Source organism: Gasterosteus aculeatus, chromosome 14, assembly GCF_964276395.1.
Source record: "Gasterosteus aculeatus chromosome 14, fGasAcu3.hap1.1, whole genome shotgun sequence".
NCBI lineage: Eukaryota > Metazoa > Chordata > Actinopteri > Perciformes > Gasterosteidae > Gasterosteus > Gasterosteus aculeatus.
The window spans coordinates 10,446,046-10,472,603 of record NC_135702.1 but is presented as its reverse complement, the minus strand read 5'-3'; the positions used below and the strand labels follow the sequence as shown (position 1 = coordinate 10,472,603).

Genomic DNA, 26,558 nt, shown 5'->3' with positions numbered 1-26,558 from the left:
CGGTACCTGCGAGGTGCAGAGGCGTCGAGTTGCGTCCCTGCGTGTCCCGGCAGTTGATGTTGTCGGGGCTGCATAGCTTCTGCACCCGGGCCAAGCAGCCCTTTTTAGCGGCGTCCAGCAGCGCGGCGTCTCCCCTCAGCAGGTCCTGGATGTCGGTGTCGCCGTCCTTCACCAGGTCCAGAGGCGTGTTGCCGTCCCGGTTCTTCTTGGTGGGGTCCGCGCCGTGCTGGAGGAGCAGTAAAAAACACATGATGTTCAAGAGCTACGATCGCAAACTCCGACACAAAACCCCTCATCGCGAGCAGCCCCAGCGGAAGAGACCATGACACGTGGCGGGTGAGGGAAGGATGTTCACTGGAGAGAAGAAGAGGGGGACAGACGGAAAAGGAGGGAGAGCGGTGAGGACAGGAAACGCCGCTCCGCCTGCAAGGCAGACATGTTTCATCTTCAAAACCGTCTCTCCCCAGGTCGTGGTTTTACTTGTCACTTCATTGTTGGGTTTAACAATCTGCTCATTAAAATGTGATGTTGTGAGACAACTCCCCCCGGGTGTCCCCCCCCCCGCCGGCCTAAAACTGTCCGTTATACGACTTTCAAGATCGTGTTCCCCATTTAAATTTTTACTTCTCCATAATCAGATTTTTCTGCCCTACTTCTCCATCTCTCTTTGCTGCGGCTTTAATCAAACGCTCATTGGAATTTATTCGCTAACCAGGAAAATTATAATAGAGAGCCATCAAAGTAATAATTGGGGACATTTGCATATTAATGTGACGGTTTTGTTGCTCTTTTATTGGATTCAGCCTATATGCAGTTCAGTTTTGTAAATGGAAAATCTTCACATCTCTCTGAAAGATTATCTGACAAACACATTTAACGTTTTTAATTTTTTATTCAAACAAATAAGAATGGATCTAATCGCCAATGTGCTCCAAATGACACACGTGTAGTGTTTTGCTTGTTAGCGCTAAAGCCAAATTAGAACTATGGCTGAAGGGACGTTCCGTCATAAGAGCATCTCAAAGTCCATGGACCGTCTCCAGGAGAGAACTTCATGGCAAACCTCCCTGAGAAGACTCTAAAAGTCTGAACGTAGCTAAAGGGAAATATCACCAGTGAGGAGGATCCATCATCTGGGCACCAAGAATACCTGTACGATCCATCCAATAGTTCAGATGTTTCAATTTGCATCTTCAAAAACAATCAAAACGCTGGCTGTTCAATTTCATTGCAGGCGCCATCACGGCCCATTCTCTATTATTTGGAGAAATTCACTCATTTCCTAACAAAGACAATGTTAATACTCCTTTTGTAAGTCACAGTGCCGGGAGTAAAGATTACATTCTGGGCACGAATCTAACAGGGCAAAGGGACAAAATAAAGTTAATAAAGGAAGGAAACCTACCGCTGAACTCTGGAATAGTTTATTGAAAAAGAGATCATTTGCATCCCGGAGCCACGGCAGATTAACACCAAAGAGCCGGGAACAATTGGCTTCCTCGTGTGTGTGTGAGATTCAAAATCACGAGCTTGTTAAAATGAGAGGATTTTTGAAAAAAGCCACAGCTTCCCACCACCTTAAAGAATCGATCCCCTGTGTGTGTTTGTCCATCGTATAACTGGACAGGCAACTTCATCCAAGATGAAATGTAAACGGTGAGTCTTTGGGGATTGTTATTGCTTATTAAAAGACGCATCCTTCTAAGGATTTTGCAGACGGAGTTATTATCAAACTTATCAAAACTATCAACTGTTAACAGTGTTCACAAGTACTGCACAATCACCTTGTCAATCATAATGTGTTTCAAGGTTATCAACATGCATTCAGCACAGCATTTCACACCTACGGTTTACTAGAACGTTAAATGTTGATTTCAATTCGGCGATTTCCCCGGCAAAAGAGCTGCTAATGGCTGTGCGTTTCCATCCTCTACTTTCTTTCTCTTTGTTATTTCGCCTACGCTTTTGTCCAGAGCGACTTACTTAACTACTTAATTCTCTGGGAGCCATTAAACCACAGAGAGTGAGTGAATGAATACACCGTTAATCTAAACGTGTTAGAAATGTATAAAAGGCATCGAGGTTCATTTAAGAGACCGTAGAGGGTGTGAATCGTTTTCTTCAGCCGCCGGCTTCATGACTCATCTGATAAGTAGGATTCCATTTCACTCGCAAGCTGCTTTTTGCCCCAAAAGACGGCACCTTCCTTAACGCGGCCCACTCCACTCAACCACTTAATGGCCGTACAAGTAACTCCACTGCACCACACACACGCACGCACGCACGTCATCATGTGCACCATCGCTCTTTGTGATTTGCGACCGCTGCAGTGAACTGTTGCAGTCTATTTTTTATTAGGCAGTGTGAGCTTGTCAATCTCACGCTCAGTACTCAGTACTCTAGTCGGCTGCCGGTTTCTCTTTGTGTCATTTACTGCACTGTAACACACGTGTACACAACTTATGCCTAATCCCATGTTACATTATGTTTCTGTAAATGTTGATTTTCATTATCAGTTAATTTGATATTTTCTTTCAGCTTCATCTTAGTGCACAGAGACATTTGAGGAAATTAAAGCGTCACATGTTCCCTGCAGCTGATGGGTTTGCTGCGTGCGTCGACCACGTTGTCGTCTTATGCAACATGGAGCAGATTTGTCACACGGTTTTCGCGGTAGGAAAAAAAACGAGGAACACAATCAGCTGGAAAACTGCAACACTTCACAGGCCTCGTTTAGACGTTGTCAGAAATAATCCTGGCCCCTAACGGGCCAGTTTAAGGACGGTTACTGTTGTGTCTTCAGAGAAAAGGGCGTGCACATCGCGGTCTCACCTTGAGCAGCAGCTTGCAGATCTCATATTTGCCCTTGGCGGCGGCCTCGTGCAGCGGCGTGAACTTCCACAGGTCGGCCACGTTGACCGAGGCTCCGTGTCTGACCAGCAGCTCGGCCACCTCGTAGTGGCCGTACGAACAGGCGTTGTGGAGGGGAACCAGGCCACTGGGAGGGGGGGGACAACACACGCAGCATTTCTTTATTATCAGCTACTCAGACGTTGTTCGGAATCATCACCATCTTCCATAACTTTACTTGAACTCTCTAAATCACGACGTAAATCCCCAGAATCTCATGTTCAAGAGTCGCACCCTTTGTCCTTGGCGTGCACGTCGGCCCCGTGGTGCAGCAGGTACTCCACCACCGTCACTCGGTTGTAGCCGGCAGCGAAGTGGAGGGGAGTGGAGTGCCTCCCCTCCAGGTCTCTGCAGTTCACATTCTGAGCCGTACACAGCGACTGGAAGGGAACGGAGACAAAAGAGGGACGATTAGAACGAATATCTGTTCTCATCGGATCGAGGAAGCCGCGAAAAGAAAAACGCCTGCGATATCTGGCTGGCCGTAACGAGGCTTTAAAACATGAGGTGATTTCAAGAGGGTTTTCATCTAGGATTTTTACTTCTTTTTTTAAATGCTCAAGTGCAATAAAACCACATTCTCTCTGAAAATGGATGATGAGCCGCGCTGAATAATTGTGATCTGACAGATTGAGAGAAGTAAAACTGGCGTGAAATGGAATCCCTTTTTTTCCCTCTAACGGGAGGAAATGAAATTTTCATACAAATACGAACAGGAACATATCTCTGTAGGACGCATTTCTTGTTTATTATGATACTTTTGATACACGTGTTGTATCGTTTTGACAGATTTAGCGGGTGAAGGACAGACGGTGTCCCACTCTCTTCTGATCCTGAAGTCCCTCTGAGCAGATTCATATTTGTGTTGGGCTATGATCATGTTTTTGTGTTGCCTTTAAAAACAAAGCCCATAAAGCGAGAACAACATTAAACAGGAAGAAACTGCAGCTCTGAGAGAAAAGAAAGGACAGAGTAACACTGCCCCCCCCCCCCCCCCTCTTCCCCACCCGCCGTGATTTATGATGAAAAATCTGTCTGTGAAATGAAATATGTGAAAAGTGGGGTTAGAGGGAAAGAAACAGCAACAACTTTGAAGTAATTAACTGAGGTTGGTTCACGTCGGCTGAACCGAGGAGGACTCCCGCTGCTGTTTGCACAAAAATAACGTCGCTGCTTGTTTTCCTGCAATAAACCCAATCAAACCTGCGAGGAGACACGGTGTGAATCCATTTGAAAGTTTCCTGCCGCCGGGCTATTTGACAGGAAATGATATGAAACACGCCGCTGGCAGACGTTCCCCTGGAACTTAAGCTGTTGTCTCACACTAACGTGTCGCTTCTGTTCCTGATCAAAAAAAATAAAAAATAAATGTGTGTTTCCAGGAAAAGTGCTACTGTAACATGAGCCAGTGGAATTTGAACTCTGCACAACATGTGAATGATGTGATTTTGATTAAACCTTCACGTGAGTCGAACAATGGTGGACATTTGACAACGTGGCGCCATTAAATGATCGATTACAGTTTGTGGTGCAGATGTAAGATGCACTCATAAAAACACATTTTATATCAATCATATCAACCACAAAGGGAATATTTATGATCAGCAGTCCATCTCCGCGTTCAAAAAACACAGCGATTTTCCCTCCGCACCAAATACTTCTGTCAAAATGCTCTTCTGGCAGGTCACTGACATTTGGTGGGCGGTTGCATCCGAGGCGCATGACACGGCATCCTGAGCGCCTCCGTGTGCAACTCAGACCGCTGCGGTTACACAGCGCGCCGTCCCGTGAGAGGCCTTAAAAAGGATCGAGGTGGACCAAAACACAGAGAGACGAGAACAGAAATAGATTTTGTCCAAGCTGAACAAAGTCCGTCAGAGCAACAAGAGCAGGTCAACACTTTTTGTTTCATCGTAAGCAAAAAGAACAACAAAAAGGCGAGATGATCTGTGCCACAATCGCATTGAGTTGCTGTCAAAATTTATATTACCCAAGTTTTCAGTCCAATCAATAGTTTCATCAATTCTGTTGTGCATCACTGCTTCACATGAATGAAAGTCATTATTATAGATTAGGTTTTTAATTATTGGAGCAATTAACTGATATATTTATACGTTTTTTTCCCCGCTCAGCCACTGAGCTCCTCGTGTCTCTGCATAACCTGCACAATGTCAGCCGAGAGCCGACATTTATAAATCCTGTCTGTGTTCAATTTTGCGGTTGGACAAGTTCACACGCATTTCTCAGAACGGGATTCCACAATTTACAAACCTTAATGAAGCAATTAAAAACAGATTTCTCCTCCCTGAGTGCAAATTATTTGATACAATCAGTGCCATTAATACTGATTTTACGGTTACTTCCATTTTTCAAGCAAACACATTGATAGTTTGTAGGGGAACGAAATGTCCTGTACTTTGTGTCCTCCCGAAACGCAGCGGTGGGGACGACGTCAATGTCAACGGTCAGTCGCAGAGTTTCAACCAAACTACCTTGACAGTGTCCAGGTCTCCGGCTTTAGCAGCTTCCAGAAGTCTGTAGTCCACATCGGAGTTTCTCACCGGGACGTTCTCTGAAGGGAAGAACGGGAGATTGTTGGAGAAAAGCATGGAACAAAAAAAAAAAAAGGACATATCCTCGGTTTCCTGTGTGGCGCTTGACGCACATGTACGGAATATGTCACAGAACTTTAAATACATTTTCTCTGGCATTCTTTTTTTAATTCTTTAATGATTATTTATCAGTTCCCAGTCACTCAGCAGAATGTGCTGCTGCTGTAACTCGGCTTCCCTGTTCGCACTGCTGTGGAGGAAACAAAGAGAACAACATACAATTCTTGCCAATACATCAGGCCAGGTTCATTCCGCAGCAGCTCTGCTCAAAGAAATAGTTGAACATTGTGAGAAAAGCTGGGTGGAACATCGCTGTCACTCTCATTCCTGTACGGTGAACGCAAAGCTACAGGCGGCAGATGGTCTGATGTTGCGTTTTCCTTCACTCAATCAGCACCTCCAGCCTGAAAGTATCATCACTGACCTTACAAACGCAATTTCGTTTAATCCGGCGGTTGCGTAGCAACCGAAACGCGGCGCCCACGTGTCCGCGCCCCGAGCCTCCCACGCACCAGCACACAAAGGGTTTGCCTACCGTTGAGTATTTGCTGAACAGCCTCATTTCCCATCTGAGCAGCGGTGAAGCCCTGCAGGGACAGAAGTGACGCGTCCGCCCCGTATCCTAGCAACAGCCTGCAGGTCTGAAGGTGGCCCGCCATGGCCGCGCGGTGCAGCGCCGTCTGGCCCAGAGTGTCCACGGCGTTCACCTGCCAACACAAACACCTTTGTGTGACGACTCAAAAAAATGTTTTTAAAAAAAAGACCGCTTGCATTATTTTGATTTTTTTTTTGAAAATGTTTAATTTCCTAAAAAAAAAAAAAACTCTTGAAACTATTCATCTCTTTCATCTAATTATTTGCGATGATGGATATGCAATCAGTCACCAGTATTCTATAAAAGTCTGTATTCCCTCCAAGCAGACGATCACTTCGTATCCATCATATTAATCGTATCAAGCTCGCAGCTGCAGAAGTGAACTGACACATACATATAAAAGGCACATTTGCATAACGACATACGACAGTGAAAACACTGGTTTACCTTGGCGCCGTGTTTCTGCAAGACCTCCATGATGTCATTATGAGCCCGTTCTGCCGCCACGTGGAGAGGAGTCATGAAGCTGCACAGAGGGGAGACGAACGGAGGGGAGACGGATCTACAGTCAGACTTTTGGAAACAGTTTCCTCGATGGAACGTTGATGCAAATGAAGGAGACGGAAAACAGCCCTCACTCTTTATTCTTCTCATTGACGCCGGCGCCTTTCCTCAACAGCAGCTCCGTCACCTGCTTCCTCTTGGGGTGCGGCGATGCCACCGCGCAATGCTGACACACGGAGAGAAACATCACCATTAGCATCTCTCCACCGGGTGTGTGTGTGTGCGTGTGTGTGTGTGTGCGTGTGTGTGTGTGTGTGTGTCTCTCACCAGCGCCGTCTCGTGCGTGTGAGGGTGTTTGAAGTTGATGATCTCCATGGCGAGGGTCTTCTTGGCCTTGGTCACGTCCGCTTCTCGGGCGGCTTGAAGCAGCGAGTGGCCCTTGTACTCATCTGCAACGCGCGGGGCGAGAAGCGGAGAGAAGACTTTCAGTGAACGTTTTCGCACGTCGACAGATTTCCAAAAAAAGAAGCCGGAAGCTTCTAAAAGCATCAGGCAATTTAACTGAATGGAAACCCCTTTTCTACGCTTCACGGGCTCCTTCGCCCGACCAAAACAACAAATGATTGCATTTGCAACGACCCTCCAGCATCCAATACTTCACAGATATTACTTCAAAGATTTAACAGTTTGAGTGGGAGCAAAAACTTGTGATCCCCCCCCCCCCATACCCACCCACCCGCTCCGTCGGGCCTTTCTTATCTGCTGACTGAGCGACACACATTTAAAAGATGTGATCGGGCGCCACTCCGAAGGAGACGTGTCTTCAAAAGGAGCGGAGGGATGATTGAAAACAAACAACGTGACAAATGGAGAGCAGAATCGGCCTCAGGAGGTGGTTTGGGTTTTTTTTTTCCTATCGAGAGAACCTTGAAGTTGTTTTTCATGCTTTGTTTGTTTACCACTGTGCCTCAACAAAAAATGTGGCTTGTGACGCCTTCAAAAGAGGAAATTACTACTTTTAAAATCTCATCACAGAGAGTGGCTTCAGTGTGTAAACAAAGGTTAAACTCATTATTTAGAATACTGTAGCTGTCCGTCTTACTGATACAAAACCATCCAAGCAGACAATGTTCGCTTTTTATAAGGGTGATCCGGGCTGAATTTATCCATCGATTTTTTTACTGTTGACAAAAAAAAACCCATCTATCCCACATTTCCCAGGAACAACGGGCTTAATATCAGGTTAACAAAGGGTTCAATAAAACACATCCAAAGTATTTTTCACAGTCGGTAATGGCCACATAACAATTTGCTCCGGGAAAGGACGAAAAAAAACCAGCACAAAGTTTCTACTGAACCCTGAATCCTGCTACTTTTGCTTCATATCTACACAGGAGACACACACCAACGAGCTACTGTGCACTTGCTGCAGGAATAAACTCCTATTTCACCAGCACATACCAAAATATGGTAAGTCTTATTATTGCAGCAGACATCCCTCTGAGATGCTTTTACAGACAACGCAACCCAATCAGAAAAGCAACGGTCCTTCAGATGCACACAAACTCAGAACGGCAAAAACATGATTAGAGCAGCATTTGGTATTTGCTTTGATCGAGAACTCATTTTACTAATTCACTTTCAAAGAGCTGCAGAGGGCTCTCTGGCAGAGACAAAGACTTTCCTTGTCCACTTTGACTCTCTCGTCTTCTGCGACCCCTAATCGAGCCGTATGCAGCGGCTAAAAAACAACAACAACAACAGTTCTCTCATCAAAAGGGTCGAGATTCCCTCTCGGGATGCTCCAATAAGCTCAACCCAGCGGCTCCGGCCCTTTTCCTCGAAAAACAACTCATCCATTAACGCGGCACGTTCGTGTAAAGCGGGCGCCGCGCTCACATGCGAGTCTCTCCTTGAGCTCGGGAGTGGGCGCCATGTCCACGGAGCTCTTGCTGTGGCAGTTGAGCAGCGTCGGGTCGGCCCCGTGACTCAGCAGCAGCGAGCAGACCTCCACCCGGTTTTTGGACGCCGCCTCGTGGAGCGGGGTGAACTGCCACAGGTCCATGGCGTTCACACACGCCCCGTGCTGGGGAGGGAGGACAGCGAGTGCTGGATTAATAAAAAGGCAGGGAAGCACAGTGGGCGGGAAAAGAAGCAAATGGTTTCATCGCAGGGGGGCAATTTATTATTCGAATTTATTTCTAAGTTAGTCCTTAAAAAGCTCTGCAAACAAAGGCGGTTTTTGTTGTCAGCATTAACATTACCAAACCCACACAGAGCTATTGGCTGAGCGAGTTACCTTTAGCAACAGCTCAGTCACTTCATAATGTCCATAGGAGCAGGCATTGTGGAGCGGCACCAGACCACTGCACAACAACCAAACACACAAAAACAAGTTATTAGTATCAAATAATTGTGCATTTTGAAATGCCAAACAATTGGAAAATAAATATATTCATGTTAACATCATGTTAGAACTAAAGAGCCTTGCGGATTCCCTCTGCAGTGACAAAACAACTCGCATGGCGACGCTTCTTTCAGCTAAACGCGACCACCAGAGTGCTAATGTGGTCAAAAGTCTCATTGCGCGGCCTAGTTTCCCCAAATTTGTGATGCATGAAGCAGGATGAATTCTGCAACATTATCGGAAGGGAAGTCTGCGGAGAGGTGGCGAGCCATTAATGATGCAACGATGATGAACAAATATTTACCAGCCTGCTTGCCACTGATGGTTTATCCAAAGGTCAAAGCGTCAGCCTGCTTTAGAAGCCTGTTAGTTGTTGTTGTTGTGGTGGTGGGGGCAGGGGGGGGGGGGGGGGTTGGTGTTTGTACGTACCCCTTGTCCTTGGCGTGGACATCTGCTCCGTGCTGCAGTAGCAGCTGAACTATCCTCACCCTGTTGTATCCCGCTGCCAGGTGAAGCGGAGTGGACTGCAGAGTCAGGAAGTAACACAGAGAGACAGAGAGACCACAAGAGCACAGGGGGGAGGAAACACAGTGGGAAAGGCGGTGGGGGGGGTAAGAGAGACAAAACAAGAAGCAAATGTTAGCCCACACGTTTGTTCAGTGCTGTGTGCAAAGGAGCCGTGCACCATTTCTCGCTGCGAGACGTTTCAGAGAGAAATAAAGCCCGACTGCGTTTTTTCAGCAGAAGCCGGAGCGCTGAATGCTTTGAGATGGGACTGAGATGAGGTGGCTTCAGCTCTGCATGCTCGCCACCAAGGCCATTCTTCTTCTAAGCTGGTGTGATATCCACTCTGTCATGGCCCCTCCGTCAGGATTTAAAAGCTTCTTTTTTTTTACATTTACTGGATGAACTGGGTATCAAGTTGTGAATAAGACTGGGATTAAAGCTGCTGCATGGAGCAGGCCGATCTAACTCGTAGATAGCACACCCTCTTCCAGAGACAATCTCCCTTTCAAACTGCCTCAAATTCATGGGAATCAGGAACATTAATTAACAAAATATGCGGTTGGTGCACAACATCAGACAGAATCAAACCCAAATCAAAATAAAATCTACGTCTTTCGTCACTTAACTTTGGTGTTACTTTACTGAAGAGACTGTACTGTTCTTCGGATTGACACAAACATGACGTCCGTCACGTTGTTTTCATGTGTCACTGACTTTATGTCATCTTGCTGTAGATTCTTCCTGTTGACTCATTTAATGGCACATGAACTGAATTAGTCTGGATGGAAACGCACTTATTTGCTTTTAGTTTTGCTGTTATCTGAATCCAGCCAACCAACCAACCCAAATCCCACAACCGTTTATCAAGCCGAGCAAATCAGCTGGAAGGGGACAACTTTCTAGTCCTATTTGGGGATGCTGGGGTCACTTTTTTTTTTTTTTTTTTAAAGAAGGAATTTCTCCATTATTTCAACATTATTTCATAAGCCATGATGCAAAACAAAATTGTTTACAAAACGCTGGTTTGCAGAGTGCAGGTTCCCTAACTTTCAGACTTTTGTTTTTAAATGGAAAAAAATGATCATGTTCTCACTGCTGGCTGCTTATTTAGTAGATGGAGAACAGTTGTGGAACCGCGGCTTTGTTCACAAAGACAGAATACTGCAAAATTTTAAAAAAAGAAGAAGAGAAAAAGTGAAAATATAAGTCCGGGTGCCACATCTCTTTGAGTCCGTCTCCTGCTTAGCGTTGCAGCGGCAAAATGTCAAAAGCTATTTGAAAAAAAAGAAACAATCATCTTGAGTGATCTCGGAGTTCAGATGTGAAGCAGCAGCAGCAGAAGAAGAAGCGGCGAGGCGCTGAGGCTGAGCCGGGCGGACAGATGGTACACTCGTATCCACCGGATGTGACAGCGGCGTTTGGAAGCAGCGGGACACGGTACACAGTTAGTCATCATCCTCATCATTAATGCAGTGTGGTCCTTTGTATAGAAACGGGGGGGGCACAGCGTGTAAACCGGGGATCAGTTCCTGAGTACATTTACATACAAATAAACCGCTTAAAACCTTGCTGCATCACTATGATGTTGTTGCCAGGGTCAGATCCAGTTTAAGCTCCACCTCCTCAATCTGTCAATCCTGTGAGAGCAGCGGGTTCATGCATGTTTTCGTGTGTGTGTGTGTGTATATAAGAGAGAGAGACAGTCTTGTCTCGTCTTGCATTCTCCAGCCCATTTGGATTCAAGTCATGCAAAAGCAGCTGCAGCTGAAAATGTTATTACGGTGCTCTACTGTGACCTCAGCAGCCAGAAACTAAATTGTGTGGAGTGTCACTCCTGCACCCTCTATCTGGTCAGAATACATTCAACATCCTCAAACTTTCCTCCACTGCAGCATTCTCTTCTTTTTTCCCCCCTGGTTACGACGCAAAGATGTGACAGGGTTTTTTTTCCACAGAGCGACCCTCCAGATAGCGTAAGGAGGAGAAGTAAAGTAAAGCGGAAATTTGATTTTTCTCGCTTGCTTCTTTAAGAAAGTGCAGCAGCACCGTGGTGGAACCCCCCCCCCACAGGATCCTCAAACGTTCCTGTGCTGACAGGAGCATAACATCTCGGACGCTGCACGTTTAGAGGATGTCCATCAGCGACAGGTCACAGCGTATGACCCTGACATGACCAATTAAATAAGTATTCAGGGTACCGAAGGATGTGAGGACGAGAGCCCACTGGGGCCCATGAAACATATTTCACCTTTTGATCTTTTGGTTTTGATCTCTTCTGTCCATAAAGTGCTTTGATACATTATGAATTATGATTATACGATGCACCAAAGTGAAAAACATGATACAAGTTATTTCGCAGTGACTCACTGAGAGCGCACAATCTCAATAAGAAAAAATATAAAGCATTCTGTTGTGTTTTAATCACCTAAAAGCCTTTATGTGGGGGCGGGGGGGGGGGGGGGGGGGGGGTGTGGGAGGAAAATAACGGAGGGAAGGAGACGCACAGGGCATTTTAAAGCCAAGATGGAAAATACTAATCTTCCTGTCTTAATTCCCTCGGTAGCATTCGTCTTCTTTTAGTGTCCCCCCCCCCCCCCCCCCCCCCCTCGTCGAAACGCGACGTCTCCCCCCATTGCAAAACCAACCACTTGGTCATCAGCGCTAAACTCGAAGTGTCTCGAGTAAAGCGGCGTGAAGAATAATCAGTTGGCGGCCACGGATGTTGCTCGCTCCGTAGATTCCACGAAGCACCTAAATACAATATGGGGGGAGGTGTGCGTGGGGGGGTAATCTGCCGCTGTGTCACTTCCTCTGTGAGGTTTCCAATTCTTTCCTCTTTTTTTTTACCGCTCATACATCCTCATCTCTCCCTCAGTCTTCCTATTATCTTTACGTGTCAACTTGTTCCCATGACAACGGTGACTGCTGGCTGTCGGCAGTTGCCATAGCGATGGGGACACCTTCAATCCGCGAGGGTTACCGTTCGGTTTTTGGGTGTCCGGGACGCTGTTAACTTCTCCAATTCAGCCCATAAACCAGGGATTTATTTCAGCTTAAGTTAAAAATGAAAGCACTATTGCCAGTATTCTCTTTAAACCAGTCATAAAATCACATGTTATTGCAGCAGACATTTAAACTAACGAATAGGCCTCTGCACCTGTGGAAAGTGCTGCATTGGTTTGAGTGTAAAACAGCTGATGAACACAAGGCGTTCGATTTGAAAAATAACATGCAGTGAAATGTAAACTAATTAGACTCCGTGTCGGCTTAAACCAAACAGCCTTTATGTTTAAACAAACAGTGGAATGCGCCTTTATTTCAGTGGTTCCCAAAGTAGGGGGCAGGACCCCCCACGGGGGCTTAGCACAGCCACGACGGTAAAAAAATAAAATAACAAGGAGAGCGAAGCCGACACGAGGCCTTGGCACACGGTGTGTTGTATCCGCACACAGAGCGGCTCAGGTTACAAGTGGACGAGCAGAGAGAGAGAGAGAGACGTGCCGCATCCACAATACATCGGAAGAGGTAAAGATGTTTCTTTAGGTTTATATAACAATACAATAGATTCAAAACAAAGATGGTTTGGGGGCCGTGACAGCAACGGTTTGGGAACCACTGCTTCTATTTATCCTTTACTCTTAGTACTCGGGTCAGAGCTGCACTTCAGCAGGTGGACACGCTAACAAGAGGAGCAGTGTCGGATAACTGGATCAATATTAGCAAATCTGTGTGCTGACACACAGACAAACACGCGCACAATAAGGAGCTGACAGCGAAGCTCCGCCCACAGCGTGGAAGACAAATACAAATACAGATCTGAAATAAATACCTCAAATGCATTACTTCTAAATTATAGGAGTTCCATGTATGTATGTATTTAATTCTGTAGTAGGTAAAGTTAAATAAATATTAAGGACAATTTATCTTGGGTGAAAAGACGTCATTCCCGTAATATCCCTCCAACAACCACAACGTGTCGTGGCCCATCGCATTCCCATCGCAGTGTAAAGTGCTGAAGGGAAACCGGCGACCTGAGATACGTCAGCAGCGGCTCGCAGCTTCTCCTCACAACAACAACGCTGCCAAGCCGTGTTTTCTGATGCTCCTAAAGTTCCTAAAAAGTTCACTTTTTGAGATATCACTTTTGGAATATTTTCAGCACACGCGGGATGGTAAACACGGTCGGCACTAGCGGGATGAGCTCCCATAATCAACATTTAAACAGGACTTCAATGAAAGTCTTCCTCCTCTCTCTCGCTCTCTGAATGTGAATCTTGGTCGTGTTCTTCTCGCCCTTTGAAGTCCCAGCCAGCCGGGCTGCGGGTGGGCGGGATGATTCTCTCTGGTCGGATGCGGATCCAAAAATCCACAACGTTCAACAAACGCGCAGAAAAAAAAACAAAAGGGCACACAAGCACGTCCACCACAGAGGGAGCTCAAGAGGGTCCACAACATGAAAGATGAGACGCGTAACCTGAGGGTCAGAGGTCGAAGATGCTGGAAGCAGCGAGTGAGGAAAGAAACAAAAGTTGAAAAGGGGGCGGAAAACAAATGATGTGACTGTGTGTGTGCGTGTGCACGCACACACCAGCGCAGAAAGCAGACGTTTTTCCTGAGGCAGCAATGTCTGCAAGAGTAAGTGTGTGTGTGTGTGTGTGTGTGTGTGTGGGGTAGCTTTCAATAGAGGCAGCTTGATAACGCTCTCCACTCAGCTGTGTTAATAATATCCCACTCTGATGGGCCCTCAATCATACGCCTGCTCGCTCACACACACACACACACACACACACACACACACACACACACACACACACACACACACACACACACACACACACACACACACAGTTATACTGCTGTTGTCTGCACTGTATAGTGTAATAAAATATTGTGCTATGCAGTAAGAAATAAGCTCTTTCTAGAAGTGTGGCAGAAATGGATGGATTGGGTTCACCTACAGGTGACATATGTGTGCAACACCTTGTTTCAGAGACATGAACTTTTATATTCCACCTCAACGGCGTCCACTCGATTACAAAATCCATCTGTTAACTGGACGTCTTTTGAGCACAAAGGCATCGCAACATTATACATTAACGGGCTCCCTTAACTGGAACTAAAAACCAAGAACAACACGTCCCAGACCAGAACTACAGGACAGTACAGGGAGTCCACATACACCAGGACACACAGGATCGCTTTGAATGGGGTTTGCTCTCCTCTCTCATACGTGCCGACGTGTGTGTGTGTTTATGTCTGTGCAAACGGAGCGTTTCTTTGTTCAGCCGCGAGGCATTTGCAATGTACATCTACGCTTCAGATTGCCGTTTGTAAGCGACTGCATGGTCGAAGAGCAGAGACGGACGGCCTGAGCCACTTCCAATTAAAATGAAACGGAGAAGAAGAACGGGGGGGAGGGGAGGGTGAGAAAAAGAGAGAGGGCTCTTATTTGATTGAAAGAGAAGTATCATTATTACCAATCATAAGGCTCCTGCTATGCTGTTTTCTCCATGATTATCATTAGTGCGTTTTAACGATTTGTGTGTGTGTGTGTGTCTCTCTGAGTGATGATTGATGTGCGATGCCACAGTGCAATATTTAGCATGAATTTAATCTGGTGTTATCGCGTCAGGCCATTCTGTCTCAATCTAAATCCCTTCTCACTAGTCTTACAATAGCGAGGTATTATGTTTCATTATAATGGTCTGTCACTTCTACTTAATGTCATTAAAAGTCCATTTCTTGGGCAGAATAAATTGTGGAGATTGCTTTGTTGGCTCAGTTTAAATAACTTTCTTCTTCCCTTTATACTCATCACACTTCAAAAAAATAGCCGATATCGTCGCGCTTATAGTCTGTAAAGAAACCAATCAGATATGACATGCTCTTTATTTGAACCCTGTCTTCAAAGAAAAAGGAGGAAAAAAAAAAAAGGTAAAAGTCTGAGCTGAATCTAAATGAAAGCTAATGATGGTTGCACACTCATATTTGCCAGCCGACTGATTTCCATTATTGGATTTTCTCAGGACGAGCATGACAAGTGGGAGAATGTGAGCTGTCACTCACTTTCGTCCAATACATGAAGCTGTTGCGCTAAACTCACTGAATAATTTATCTTCGGAGTGGGAATGTAAATCACCATCACCCTGTAATTGAATTTTTTTTTTTTTTTTAAAGAAATAAAACTTCACTGCGGTGAAAATATATTCCACTCACTGTGCATGACCGCTTTCAGCCTGAGCAATTAGAGAGTTACACGCCGAGAGGGCGCGGGAGAGGTCACTCCACGACACGGCTTCCGCTGCTCGCCTCGTCTGCTAACGAACCATTTCAACGATACCTCGTCTTTGTCCCCGAAGGAAAGAAATAACACGTCGATGCGATGGCTGCAGGCCGCGGCCTTCAACAGCACTCGAGTACCCCGAATTACAGCAAGGCGCGTTCCTCGAGGCCGTCATGGCGTTTACACGTCGGTTACCAAACACAAGGAGTGAAATGCTCCCTTTAGCTGCGTGCTGTTAACACTAGTTGGCACAGCGACCGATTTTTATTTTGTTTTTTTTATCCGTCACTGGGCCGATCGATCGGTCGCCCAACCTGGCAGCAGTCTTCACCCACGTCCGGTCTGAAAAGAGGACTGCAGGGAGAAACGCGGGGACACGTCCTTCCTTACCTGGGGACTAACTAGATGCTGATCTCGTCGTTATGAACGCGAGCTTATTCTCCGCAAAAAGGCCGTTCGCGTCTCCCGTCGGCTCGTTCCGACGAACAAGAGAAGGCCGCTCAGGTCTGCTGGAGAGCGTCGATTCACTTTCCCCTCCGGGAACCGCGCGTGCGTGTGTGTGTGTGCGTGTGTGTGTGTGTGTGTGTGAACGTGTGTGTTTTTTCCTCTTACCTTGCGGCCGTCGCTTGCGTGGCAGTTGACGTTGAGCGGAGTGAGCAAAGCCATTAGCTTCTCCTCGTTTCCACTCCTGCAGACACACACACACACACACACAGAAACACACACACGTTAGCCAGCACCTAACGCCACACACACTGTAGGGGGGAGAACGTGGGGGAGATGGATGGGAAGAAAAAAGCGAAGGATTCTGTCCACACCAAAGGAATGTTTGAAGGATGGACTGAAAGTGTGCGCGTGTGTGTGTGTTGTGTGACAGATTGGCTGGACGAGGCCATTTAGCCGAGCCGCAGTGCAGCGGAGAGATTGTGTTTATGTTGTTGCGCTGGGCTTCCTGGTTCCTCGGCACGCCGCCCTGGCATTGAGTGACCACGAGGAGAGAGAGTCGCCACGGCAACGGCCGGCACAACCATCATCCCTGTGACAGCCGTAAAGCAAGGAGCCGTCAGATGGAAAGAAAGGGATCATTCTTCTCTTCCCCCGGCGCTCCCTCGCTCTCCTCGCCTCCTCCTATTTTTCAGGGATGGAGACGTTCACATCCTCAACTACCATTATCTGCTGCCCACCTGCCCTCCCACTCGCTTCTCCTTTAAAAAACGGACCACCCTCAATCTCCACTCTAACATCCGCTGCACAGCCGCTCTGCCCCCCACCCCTTGATTTGCTCCCGCTAGTAGCCTCACACAAGGGAGCCCGCATTTGGATGCAGACATCTCGAGAATCGGGAGAATGTGTGAGTGTAAACGCGTCAGCGTCTGAGGGAAATAAGTGTTGATTTGCTTTACGCGAGCTGCCAGCGATGCCACTCGGGAATAAAGAGGAAGCACCGAGTCGCGGGTCGACACCTTCAGACGGAGGCGGGCTCGGTTCTCCTACGTCACGGTGTCATGGGGGGACGAGCCAGTCAGCGGCTGAGGTCGCAGGTCGCACTTAAACAGCCTGCTGACCCCATAACACACTGGGGCGCTGCTATGCAAGGCCAGCTGCTTCCCTGTGTGTGTGTGTGTGTGTGTGTGTCCCTGGGAGAGGGAGATAGAGAAGAAGAGAGAGAGAGGGGCTGTTGAGCACTCAGCCACCCACACACACACACAATCCCAAACGAAAGCTGTGCCACTTCCTCATGCAATCGACACAAGCGCACACAAACACGTTGCCCACGTGCACTGCCTGCAACCATAACATGCCTCCAAAGAGTCACTGGCCCACATCGTCTCTCAATCCGATGAAAACATGACTAGAGAAGCAGCTGAGCGCAAGTGTGTGAGTGTGTGCGCGCAGTTGTAGTGGGAAGTGAGTAAGAAGTAATCAACCATTTCACACACACGGAAAAGGGAGTCGAAGGGGAATCGCAGGCGGCACACAGACAAAAGAGAAGGAAGCTTAAGAGATGGAGGGACGGAGGGAGAAGAGAAGAAAGGAGAGAAAAGGGAACCGAGATGAGAAGAGGAGGCGGGGGCGGGAGAGGGGAAGGATGAGGAAAGGAAATGACAGATGGCTAAGAAAACACAAGAGGGAAAAGGCGGAAAACGAGAGAAGAGAAGGAATCCCACAGGAAGATGACAGGGGAGAGACAGGAAATGAAGAAATCCAGAGTAAGGAATGGAGAGAGAAGAGGACAGGATGATATGAAAGGACCGGAATCAAAGAGAGGAAGAGGAGGTAACAAAGAAGTAGGAACACGGAAGACGGACCAACAGAGACAATAACAAAAGGGACATGATGAAAATATCAAGAGGAAATGAAAGAAGAGGAGAGGAGACAAGGACAAACGTGACGATAGGACCAGAAACTGGAGAGAAGAGAGCAAGCATGGAAACAGGAGATGAGAGGGAGCCTGAGAAGTGAGCATGTGAACAAGGAAGCAGGAGAGGGAATACACGAAAGGATGACACAAAGCAAAACAAGGCGGAAAAGCTGGAGGGAGGGGAGAAACAAAACGTGATGAAAGCGCCACAGAGAGCGTGCAGAGTGTGGTACTCACCTCGCCGCCTCCAGCAGCTCATCCTTCTTGTATTCACCTGGATGGTGGCAGAAGATCATAGGGTCAGACAACTGGACACCAACATACACCGACCACACGCAGACACACATGATCAACCACGCACACGTGTAAGGACACACACAGAGGGAGGATCTGTCCATTGGGTGGGTGGGTGAGGGGGGGGAGAAGACACCCTCTCTCTTTCCATCTCTACTCCCTCTTCTCCCCCCCCACCCCCCTCCTCCTCACCCTCCCCTCTTTCTCTGCCATTCTCGCTCAGCGCGCACCCCTCTGGCTCCGGTTGCCGTGGCGATGCGTTGCCGGCAGCGACCACAGCGCGTTCATTGTTTGGCCGACAGGCAGCCCGGCTGTCAGGCGCTCTGCCCCTCTCCGTCCGTGTGTCCGTCCATCCCTCCCTCCCCGCCGCCGCGTTGGTCCGCCGTCTCTCGTCCGCCGCTCACACCGCCGACCATCTTCCCTTGCTCAACATCGTGTGTCTCTCTCTCGCTCGCTCTATTTTTTTTTTCTCCTCAGAAATAAACAAGCCCCTCCCCCTGCCTCATTCACAGCTCGACAGCTCTCGCTCTCCCTTGCTTAGCCCCGCCCCTTTGTGACTACAGTCACAATGCACACACGCACGCACACACACACCTTCCCATATTGGAAAAGAGATTGTTGAGAAGTTGGTTGATCGGATCTTTTCTCAGATATGGAACCTAGATCGTGTTTAAATGATGGCTTGTGGTGGTCAAAAGTAGTTAATAAGGGGCGCACCACTGGACCGACATAAGGACAAAAAAATAAAGGTTGCCCATTTGTTGATTCCAAAATAAGAATATAATCCTGATAAAATAAAGAGCTGAAAGAGCCACTCTCTCCAGCGGATTTGATATAGTGTCGAGAAGTAGAAATAAAGAACTGAACCGTAGCAGCGGAAATGACTCCCGGCATTGTGTCCCTCTCAAGGGCCAAGCTCCAAAAAAAAAAAAAAACTGGATCCTACACTTTCACATAATGCAACACTGCCTCCGCCAGCTGTACGCCACGGAGCATGAAGCGTGCCCGGCGAGATTTTATTTTCCTTTGTCATCTTGGTTGTGTAAATGAAAAGACACAAGGGCCCGACCTTGCAGGACCACCTTTGCCACCTTTACTGAAGATTGCCTCACGGACTTGTTCGTTCGTCGTGCAAACCCGATGCATAAAGTTGCCCGAACATTCACTCAATGCAGTTCATGTGTGAGAAGGGCCACAGGCAATGAGAAGAAAATAAATAAAAAAAGAATTCAAAAGGAGGATGGATAAGTTAATGTGATACAGGTGAATGGAAAGAGGATCGAGGGGGACGCGCTGTGCGCACGCGGCGGCGGACGGGTGGGGTAGGGCGAGGAGCGCAGAAGAAAAAGGTTACAGAGGGGGAAGGAACAAAGGACTCGCAGATGAAAGAGAGAAGGAATGATTAGGGATCTGGAAGCTGACATGCATGGATTTGACACAGTATAATTGGTGTTAGGGAGGCTAAGGCGGAACAGTCGGGGGCGGACGGAGGAGGTGGGGGGGGGAGATCGAAAAATATGAATACAAAAGAGAGGAGAGGGAAGCGTAAGGATACGGATTAAGGCGCTAAATCAGATGGTGTACTTTTCAACCAATTTGCGTACTGAGACCTGTTTTTCCTCCACACACCCGACGCCGCGGCCACGCCTGCTATCAGGGGGAACCGCATCATCACCGCCAATAAAGTGCATTACAAACAATTTCATTTCGACCACAGTTCTCGTTCACGGAGCAAATAGAAAGCAGCCGCTGAAATCCACAGCGTAAACTGCATCCCCACTTCGAACTTGATCAGTAGGAAAATCCAGCTTTTAAGGCTTTCGATATCTGTCCCCAAAGGATGGAACAATAAGTCAAACAATGACTGTATTTTTCAGTGGTTTCAATCCCACAGTTTCAACCTGTCGCCCGTGCGTTTCCCCCTCCACGTTTTACAGAAAATCCAAAGGGAAACATTACTTTATGATTTATGAGTGACGACAGGAAGTGAGCGACTCGGCCTGCCAGATTTTAATCAGTGTAACTTCTACCTGGATGAGGAAACATGTTTTATATCACCATGTTCAGCTGAGTCGGCTCTCCCCCGTATTCTGCAAAGGAGCTGGAGCCAATGCGAGATTTAGTTTTTGCTTCCATTATTATTCACGCTTTGAGAGCTTAAGTGATTGTGACTCAGCAGTTTGAATTAGTTTTTCTCTCTTTCTCTATGTCGCACACACACACACACACACACACACACACACACACACACACACACACACACACACACACACACACACACACACACACACACGTTTTAGTACGGCTGTTAACCTCAAAACATAATAATACATTTGACCAGGAAGCAGATGCAAACACCAAAACTTACCAGATAGATAGAAGCAGTATCTTCTGACATGAAATGTCATTTAAACCTGGCTGTGGTTTTCAAAGAAATCCACTCTGCTTCATTACCACCAGGAGCCGCCAAAGAAATAAATTCTGCAACGTCCAATCCCAGACTGTGGTTCTATAATGGATTAAAAGCAATAAACGAGGTGACATACCAATTTATATGTTCCTTGAGACTGTACTGCAGTAGGTTGGTATCAAATCACTGGACCTGCTGCCGCAATAAAACGGCTTGTGCCGTTAAGTTAAGGCCCAATGTCGGCAGCGCCAAACAGACATGAAAGGACCCTCAACATGGACGTGAGAGGACGAGGAACGGACTCCACTCATCTAAACTTAACCCAAAAGCTTAATGAAGCTATGGGGGATGAATTTAAGCATGAATGAACACCTCTGAATCAGACTGCGTGTGCGTGTCGCTCCCTTTGGCAGAGCGCAGTGGACACCGGTGCTCCCCATTTAAACTTCAAATTGTTGTATGCTTGAAAAGCATGCATTTATTTTGCATGCACATCCACACGTATGTGATGGGTGGGATAACAGGGTCGTGCAGAGGAGAGTGCAAGTCGATGTCAAAGCGACACACTCCTATGTCAATGTTTGCCGTGCAACAAGGACCTAGGGTTATGTGTGTGTGTGTACTAAGTGGCTGTAAAAGCACAGATGATGCTGACTGATGCTGACTGGACCATGAGTCGCCTCAGTGCCCAGCAGTCTGCTTGTATGTGTGTGTGTGTGTGTGTGTGTGTGTGTGTGTGTGTGTGTGTGTGTGTGTGTGTGTGTGTGTGTGTATCAAACTTCATTTATTTGTAGTAGCAGTTCATCGGTTATACAACAACTGGGCTTCGAGTCGAGCGGAGCGTTCCCCTTATAACCTCAGCGAGGCCGCGGCTGCTGAGGCGGACCTGTGCAAACTGAGACTAATCAACGGTTTGGAGGGGAGGCGGGCGGGCGGTGGCGGTGAGGGAGGTAAATAGTTAGGGAAGGTGTGCTGCAATAATAGAAGAAGGTGTTTGTTTGGGCTCCTTCAGCAGACTGCCTCTGCGTACTTTGCGCGCTCTCACCCCTCCCACCGCGTGATTGATGGCTTCACGCGGCGCCCCGGGGAGAAATTGACTGCGTGTTTTTTTTCCCTTTGTCCACCCACTGCATCCACCTTCTCTTCCGTTTGGCGGAGGGCCGAAGGTAAAAGTTTAGGTCAACGGGGGAACTTTTTAGACCGCATCGCCGCGTGCCTCCGTGACCTTGAGTGGGCGCGCTTAAACAGCTTAATCTAAAACGGGAAAATCATTTGTTGCCAAACGAGGTTGGTACTGAGCTTATTTCCAAGAATCACCATTAGAAAAGTGCTGGAAAAAACACATTAAATGCTATAAACACAGGTTTAAAGACGCGTGTAAAGACTCCACACCCATATAATATGCCCATGTGGTGACATCTTGCCTGGATGAAATATGATATTATTTTACCACGCTGCCCCGGGGGGCTCGTCGGTGTGCTCGGGATTTAACATCCGCCCATTTCCTTTTAAATTTCTCCTTTCTTATGAGCTTCCGTCTCCAACAGCTTGAGCAACACTGTCCCCTGAGGGCTGCGAGAGGTCTTCCTGGGGAACGATCCCAAAAGTTTAAAAAAACAAATGCTAATTGGCGATGGTGTTTTCCTTCACCGTTCGTTAAGCAGATACTAAAGCCCAGGAAGGAGGTCGGCAAACTCCTGCTCCTCCTCTCAGGAGCAACTACAGGAAAAACACCAAAGTTGGAGCAGGACAAATGAATATGGAAAAGATTAGATCATGTTGCATTGGGAGAAAGAAAGAAAATAAACACACCGGTTTGCAGAAGATTTCCGCTGCAGGTGATAAAAAGGTCGGTAATCATCTACAGAGTTCTGTCAGCGGCCGGCTGCCCTCGCTAACTCACCCGTGTTATGGAGCTGTGTGTAGCCGTGTGGGGAAAACTAGGCAATTTCAGCTGCAGGACAACGTTCTGAATGGGGTGAGGAGACACACACACCTGCGCGCGCACACGCACACACACTCACTTTGTTGTGTGTCTCTCGCTGGGTCATTTTGGAAATGAGGCTGGAGCTCATTCATCACAGGTGGACCAAGTAATCGATGAGCATGCCGCCGTTCAGGGGAGGAGAGCTACACACTCGGCCTTGCAGACGCAGGGATTCACATTGCTCCGCCCTCTCTCACACACACACACACACACACACACTCAAAAAGGTGCACACGGGTGAGAGAGTGCCTTTGCCCCCCTGCTGCATTAGCGGGGGGCATTTGTCTCCATGTTCACGTACACACCAATCACCCCCCCTCCCGTCTCTTCCAGTTTCTCGGCCTTCGCATGACATCTTGTCAGTTCGTCTCTACGTTCTGTCCGTCACTCGAGCCGACCTTCGCTCGCTGCATGCCACGTCCTTCCTCACCCCGCCCGGTACTTCTCTCCTCTTCATCTCCCCCCCCCCCCCCCCTCTCATTTTTCATCTTTCTGTCTCCAATCCCCTCATTCTCTTCAATTTGTCGTCACTTTTTGTCGCTGGCCCTCGGCAGAGGGAGAGAGACAGAGCGGCGGCACAAATTTTCCGCTACGTTAAAGCTTCCCGCCCACCACGGGCCGCTCTTCAGAGCAAACTATTTTCTTTTTTCTTCTTAGTCACAACCGAGTGGAAGCGCCTGCCGACAGCATGCCGTCAATGCGCAGCGCGGCGGGGAGACGGCTTTAATGGAAACACATACGCTAACGCAATTACTGTCAAAGCACACAACTCTTTTTCACACGGCAACAGAAGGAGAAGGGGGGTTTGGGGGAGGAAGGGGGGAGCTTTCCCAAAGCTTCTGTTCGGCACAGAAGCAGCCACTGATTCCAAGAGATGATACACGTTTGATTGGTACCAGTTATGACAGAACAACGGGAGAGCGGACAAACAGCGAGCCGCGGCAAGTGTTTCTACAGCACATTTCATTCATTCATTCAAACTTTGCCATTTTGTCACAGAACCGCAAACAGGCGGTGAGGCAAGGGGGGGGAACGTGGAAGAGTTCGGGCGGGGTACCTTTTGTAGAGTGGTATTGAAAAGATTTGCTCGTGGTCAAAAGGTCAACTGATGGACGCCGCCGCCCAGGCGCCTAATCACACCTGAGCCGAAGCGCACGTTGATGAGCCCAATAGTAATTTGACTTGCTGAGTGGGAATCGGTCCGTTTGAATTGTCTTCCCACTTACATCTCGGATAACATCTCCCACCACCAAAGATGACATCATCAATATCTTTCTCCTGAGGTGTCCCCCCCCCCACCCCCCCGCCCCCCTTTGCTTAATTACCAATTAAGGCTTTCTTGCACGCTGTTTCCATAACTCTCTGTCACTTTGTCATCGTCCATCATTATTACCGTCTCGTGGATAGATTTATTAACGGTTCAAACCTGTTTTCTTGGGTTTGAGTCCGGTTCTGGCCATCTGCCCGGGGTAGAAGCTGGCACAGAAGACGCCATAAGCGCTGCGTGGGAGGACTGCCTTGTACTTCTTTGAGATTATCCAAGAGGTTTATGGTGCCATTTATTTGGCCGTTAAAAATGGCGTTGAGAGGATTTCTGCTGAGCCAACTCTCCGGCTCGTCAAATGACCTGCCAATGAACGTTAAAAATCAAATAAAGAATTATCTAGTTCTGACAAGGCAACCCCCATGAAGGTAGAGGTGCAAGGAAAGTAGCAAAACGACAACAAAGCGGGTAAGAGCAATGAACATCTGCACTGCAGCAAAGCCAGACGATTGCGGTTTTATTCTTTAGAGAGAGATTACTTTTTCGACTCACTCCATCTCATCTCAGCAAATCCTTGTATTTTTCATTTCTTTGTCAGCGACAGCCTGCGATCGCCGCCTGTAACTCGTTCCCGAGGATGAAAAGCAAACTACAACATGATAACAGGGAGAAAAAGAAAAAAAAAAGACTGACTGCCTTGGTGACAGAATGGAGACGAAGTGAGATCCAAGTTCCAGGTGGACACTTCCACCACCTGGGGAAGACATACTGTAACTGTCACATCTGAAGCCAAGCAGAGTGACAACGATTCCAACTCAGGCAGCAAACGATGTCCCCTCTCCAAAGTCAGCTTCTCTTCAAGACGGTTCTCGGGTTTGAGCGAAATGTGACGTGTGTTCTTAAAAGTGTTTTAAAAAACTGAAAATGCTCACAGAATGAGAGAATCAGATTGATACGTTGCTTCAGTAAAAGTAAAAGGACCCATCCATGTAATGGAGAACAAGATGACCGTCATCCATGCATGGATTTAACCTTTTCACAAGAAAGAAATCCATTCATCCAAAGATTGAACCGTAGATTCTACACCGTCCATTGTTTTGACCAAGAGGAGCCCGACTCAGCAGCACTGTGCTGAAACGCAGGCATTGCACCTTCTAGCCCTCTAGCTCAGTTTTCATCAAAAGATAATGAAGAGAGGGAAAACACTAACATCAAGGACATCTCTCCCAACTCGTGGAAAACTGACCCACGGTCGGGGCAAACGAGGAAAAACCCTCCACTTTACTGTTGGATACAGCTTCTTTCAAAAACCTCAATAGAACCATCCAAAGACAGAGGTACGTCTTCATTGTGACAATAATTGATGAGGGAAGTGCATCAATGATATGGTTATTTGAGACATTTGGCCAATGTATTTGCAACGCCATGCTTTTTCATTTGTGTTCTTTTAAAATGAATCCAGGAAGTGATATAATTCAGTGAATACAAAAGGTTTGATAAAGATTTGATCATTCTAGACACATACAAGGCGTGCGGTTAAGAGGAGATGAACTACCACATGTTTTGTATCCAAAGAGGGCAACAACAAACGACTTCCGGAGTGTGAAAATCCATACGGGATGCCATACTGGCCACCCTGCCATCTGTTCGGCACGTGACCCAAAGCAAACCGCACCGTGACACATCCTGCTACTGAAATGAGGTCGATGTGTTCATATAAGAAAGGGAAACGCGTTAAAGACACATTAAAATAGGAGAGGCCAAAGGAATGAGAAAGTGTGTGTGTGTGTGTGTGTGTGTGTGTGTGTGTGTTGACCAGAGGGGGGAATTGATCTCTTCCGAGGCTCAGATGCAGCTCGTTTGTGAATACCAATCAGAGGTAATTAACAGCAGCTAATAGACTCCGTTTCTCGCTCTCCATTTCGCCGTCTCTCCCCTGCCTCTTATCTCCGAGTGTTTCTCCCTTTCTCCTTTTTATTATGCAGCAACACCGACTTCACCTCTGCTTTTACTCACTGTCCTAAGCTTTGGGCTTTTGGACGGTGACATTTCAAACGTCCACAAAGCAGAGAAATGAATAACCTTCTCTTATCTGGCAACACGGATCAGCCCATAACGGGGTTTCCTTCGGTTTGAATTCAGCAACGCACACAACGACAGCTTCCTCCAACTGATCCTTGTGTGCATCAAGAGACGGACGCACCTTGTGCACCAACAGCCAGGGAGGTTTTGTTTCTTCTGGAAGATAAAAGTTCTTGGTGCAAATGCATCTCGGCCGTGTCCCGATCCACTGCACCACTGACAGCAGGCTCTTCAAATCCACCATCCACTGCTTCTGTGTATCATGTGACCTCTCAACACAATACGGAAGGCCCGCAAGACAAAGGAAGTTGCTGAAAACCCGCCCAGCGGCCTCTCTGTTA

The 26,558-nt window shown here is 47.4% G+C and overlaps 1 protein-coding gene across 2 annotated transcripts in view; it reads right to left on the bottom strand.

The window, feature by feature from the left end:
- LOC120831570 (poly [ADP-ribose] polymerase tankyrase-2) overlaps positions 1–26,558 on the bottom strand; it is a 48,291-nt gene that overhangs the window by 9,456 nt on the left and 12,277 nt on the right. For both annotated transcript variants that reach the window (XM_040197093.2, XM_040197094.2), the window contains 13 exons: positions 18,418–18,454; positions 16,431–16,506; positions 9,458–9,552; positions 8,921–8,987; positions 8,521–8,707; positions 6,949–7,070; positions 6,756–6,847; positions 6,565–6,643; positions 6,058–6,229; positions 5,403–5,482; positions 3,145–3,290; positions 2,833–2,998; positions 7–226 (listed from right to left, as the gene is read on the bottom strand). In XM_040197093.2, coding sequence (XP_040053027.2) covers positions 7–226; positions 2,833–2,998; positions 3,145–3,290; positions 5,403–5,482; positions 6,058–6,229; positions 6,565–6,643; positions 6,756–6,847; positions 6,949–7,070; positions 8,521–8,707; positions 8,921–8,987; positions 9,458–9,552; positions 16,431–16,506; positions 18,418–18,454 — 1,539 coding nt within the window. The remainder of the gene's footprint in view (positions 1–6; positions 227–2,832; positions 2,999–3,144; positions 3,291–5,402; positions 5,483–6,057; positions 6,230–6,564; positions 6,644–6,755; positions 6,848–6,948; positions 7,071–8,520; positions 8,708–8,920; positions 8,988–9,457; positions 9,553–16,430; positions 16,507–18,417; positions 18,455–26,558) is intronic.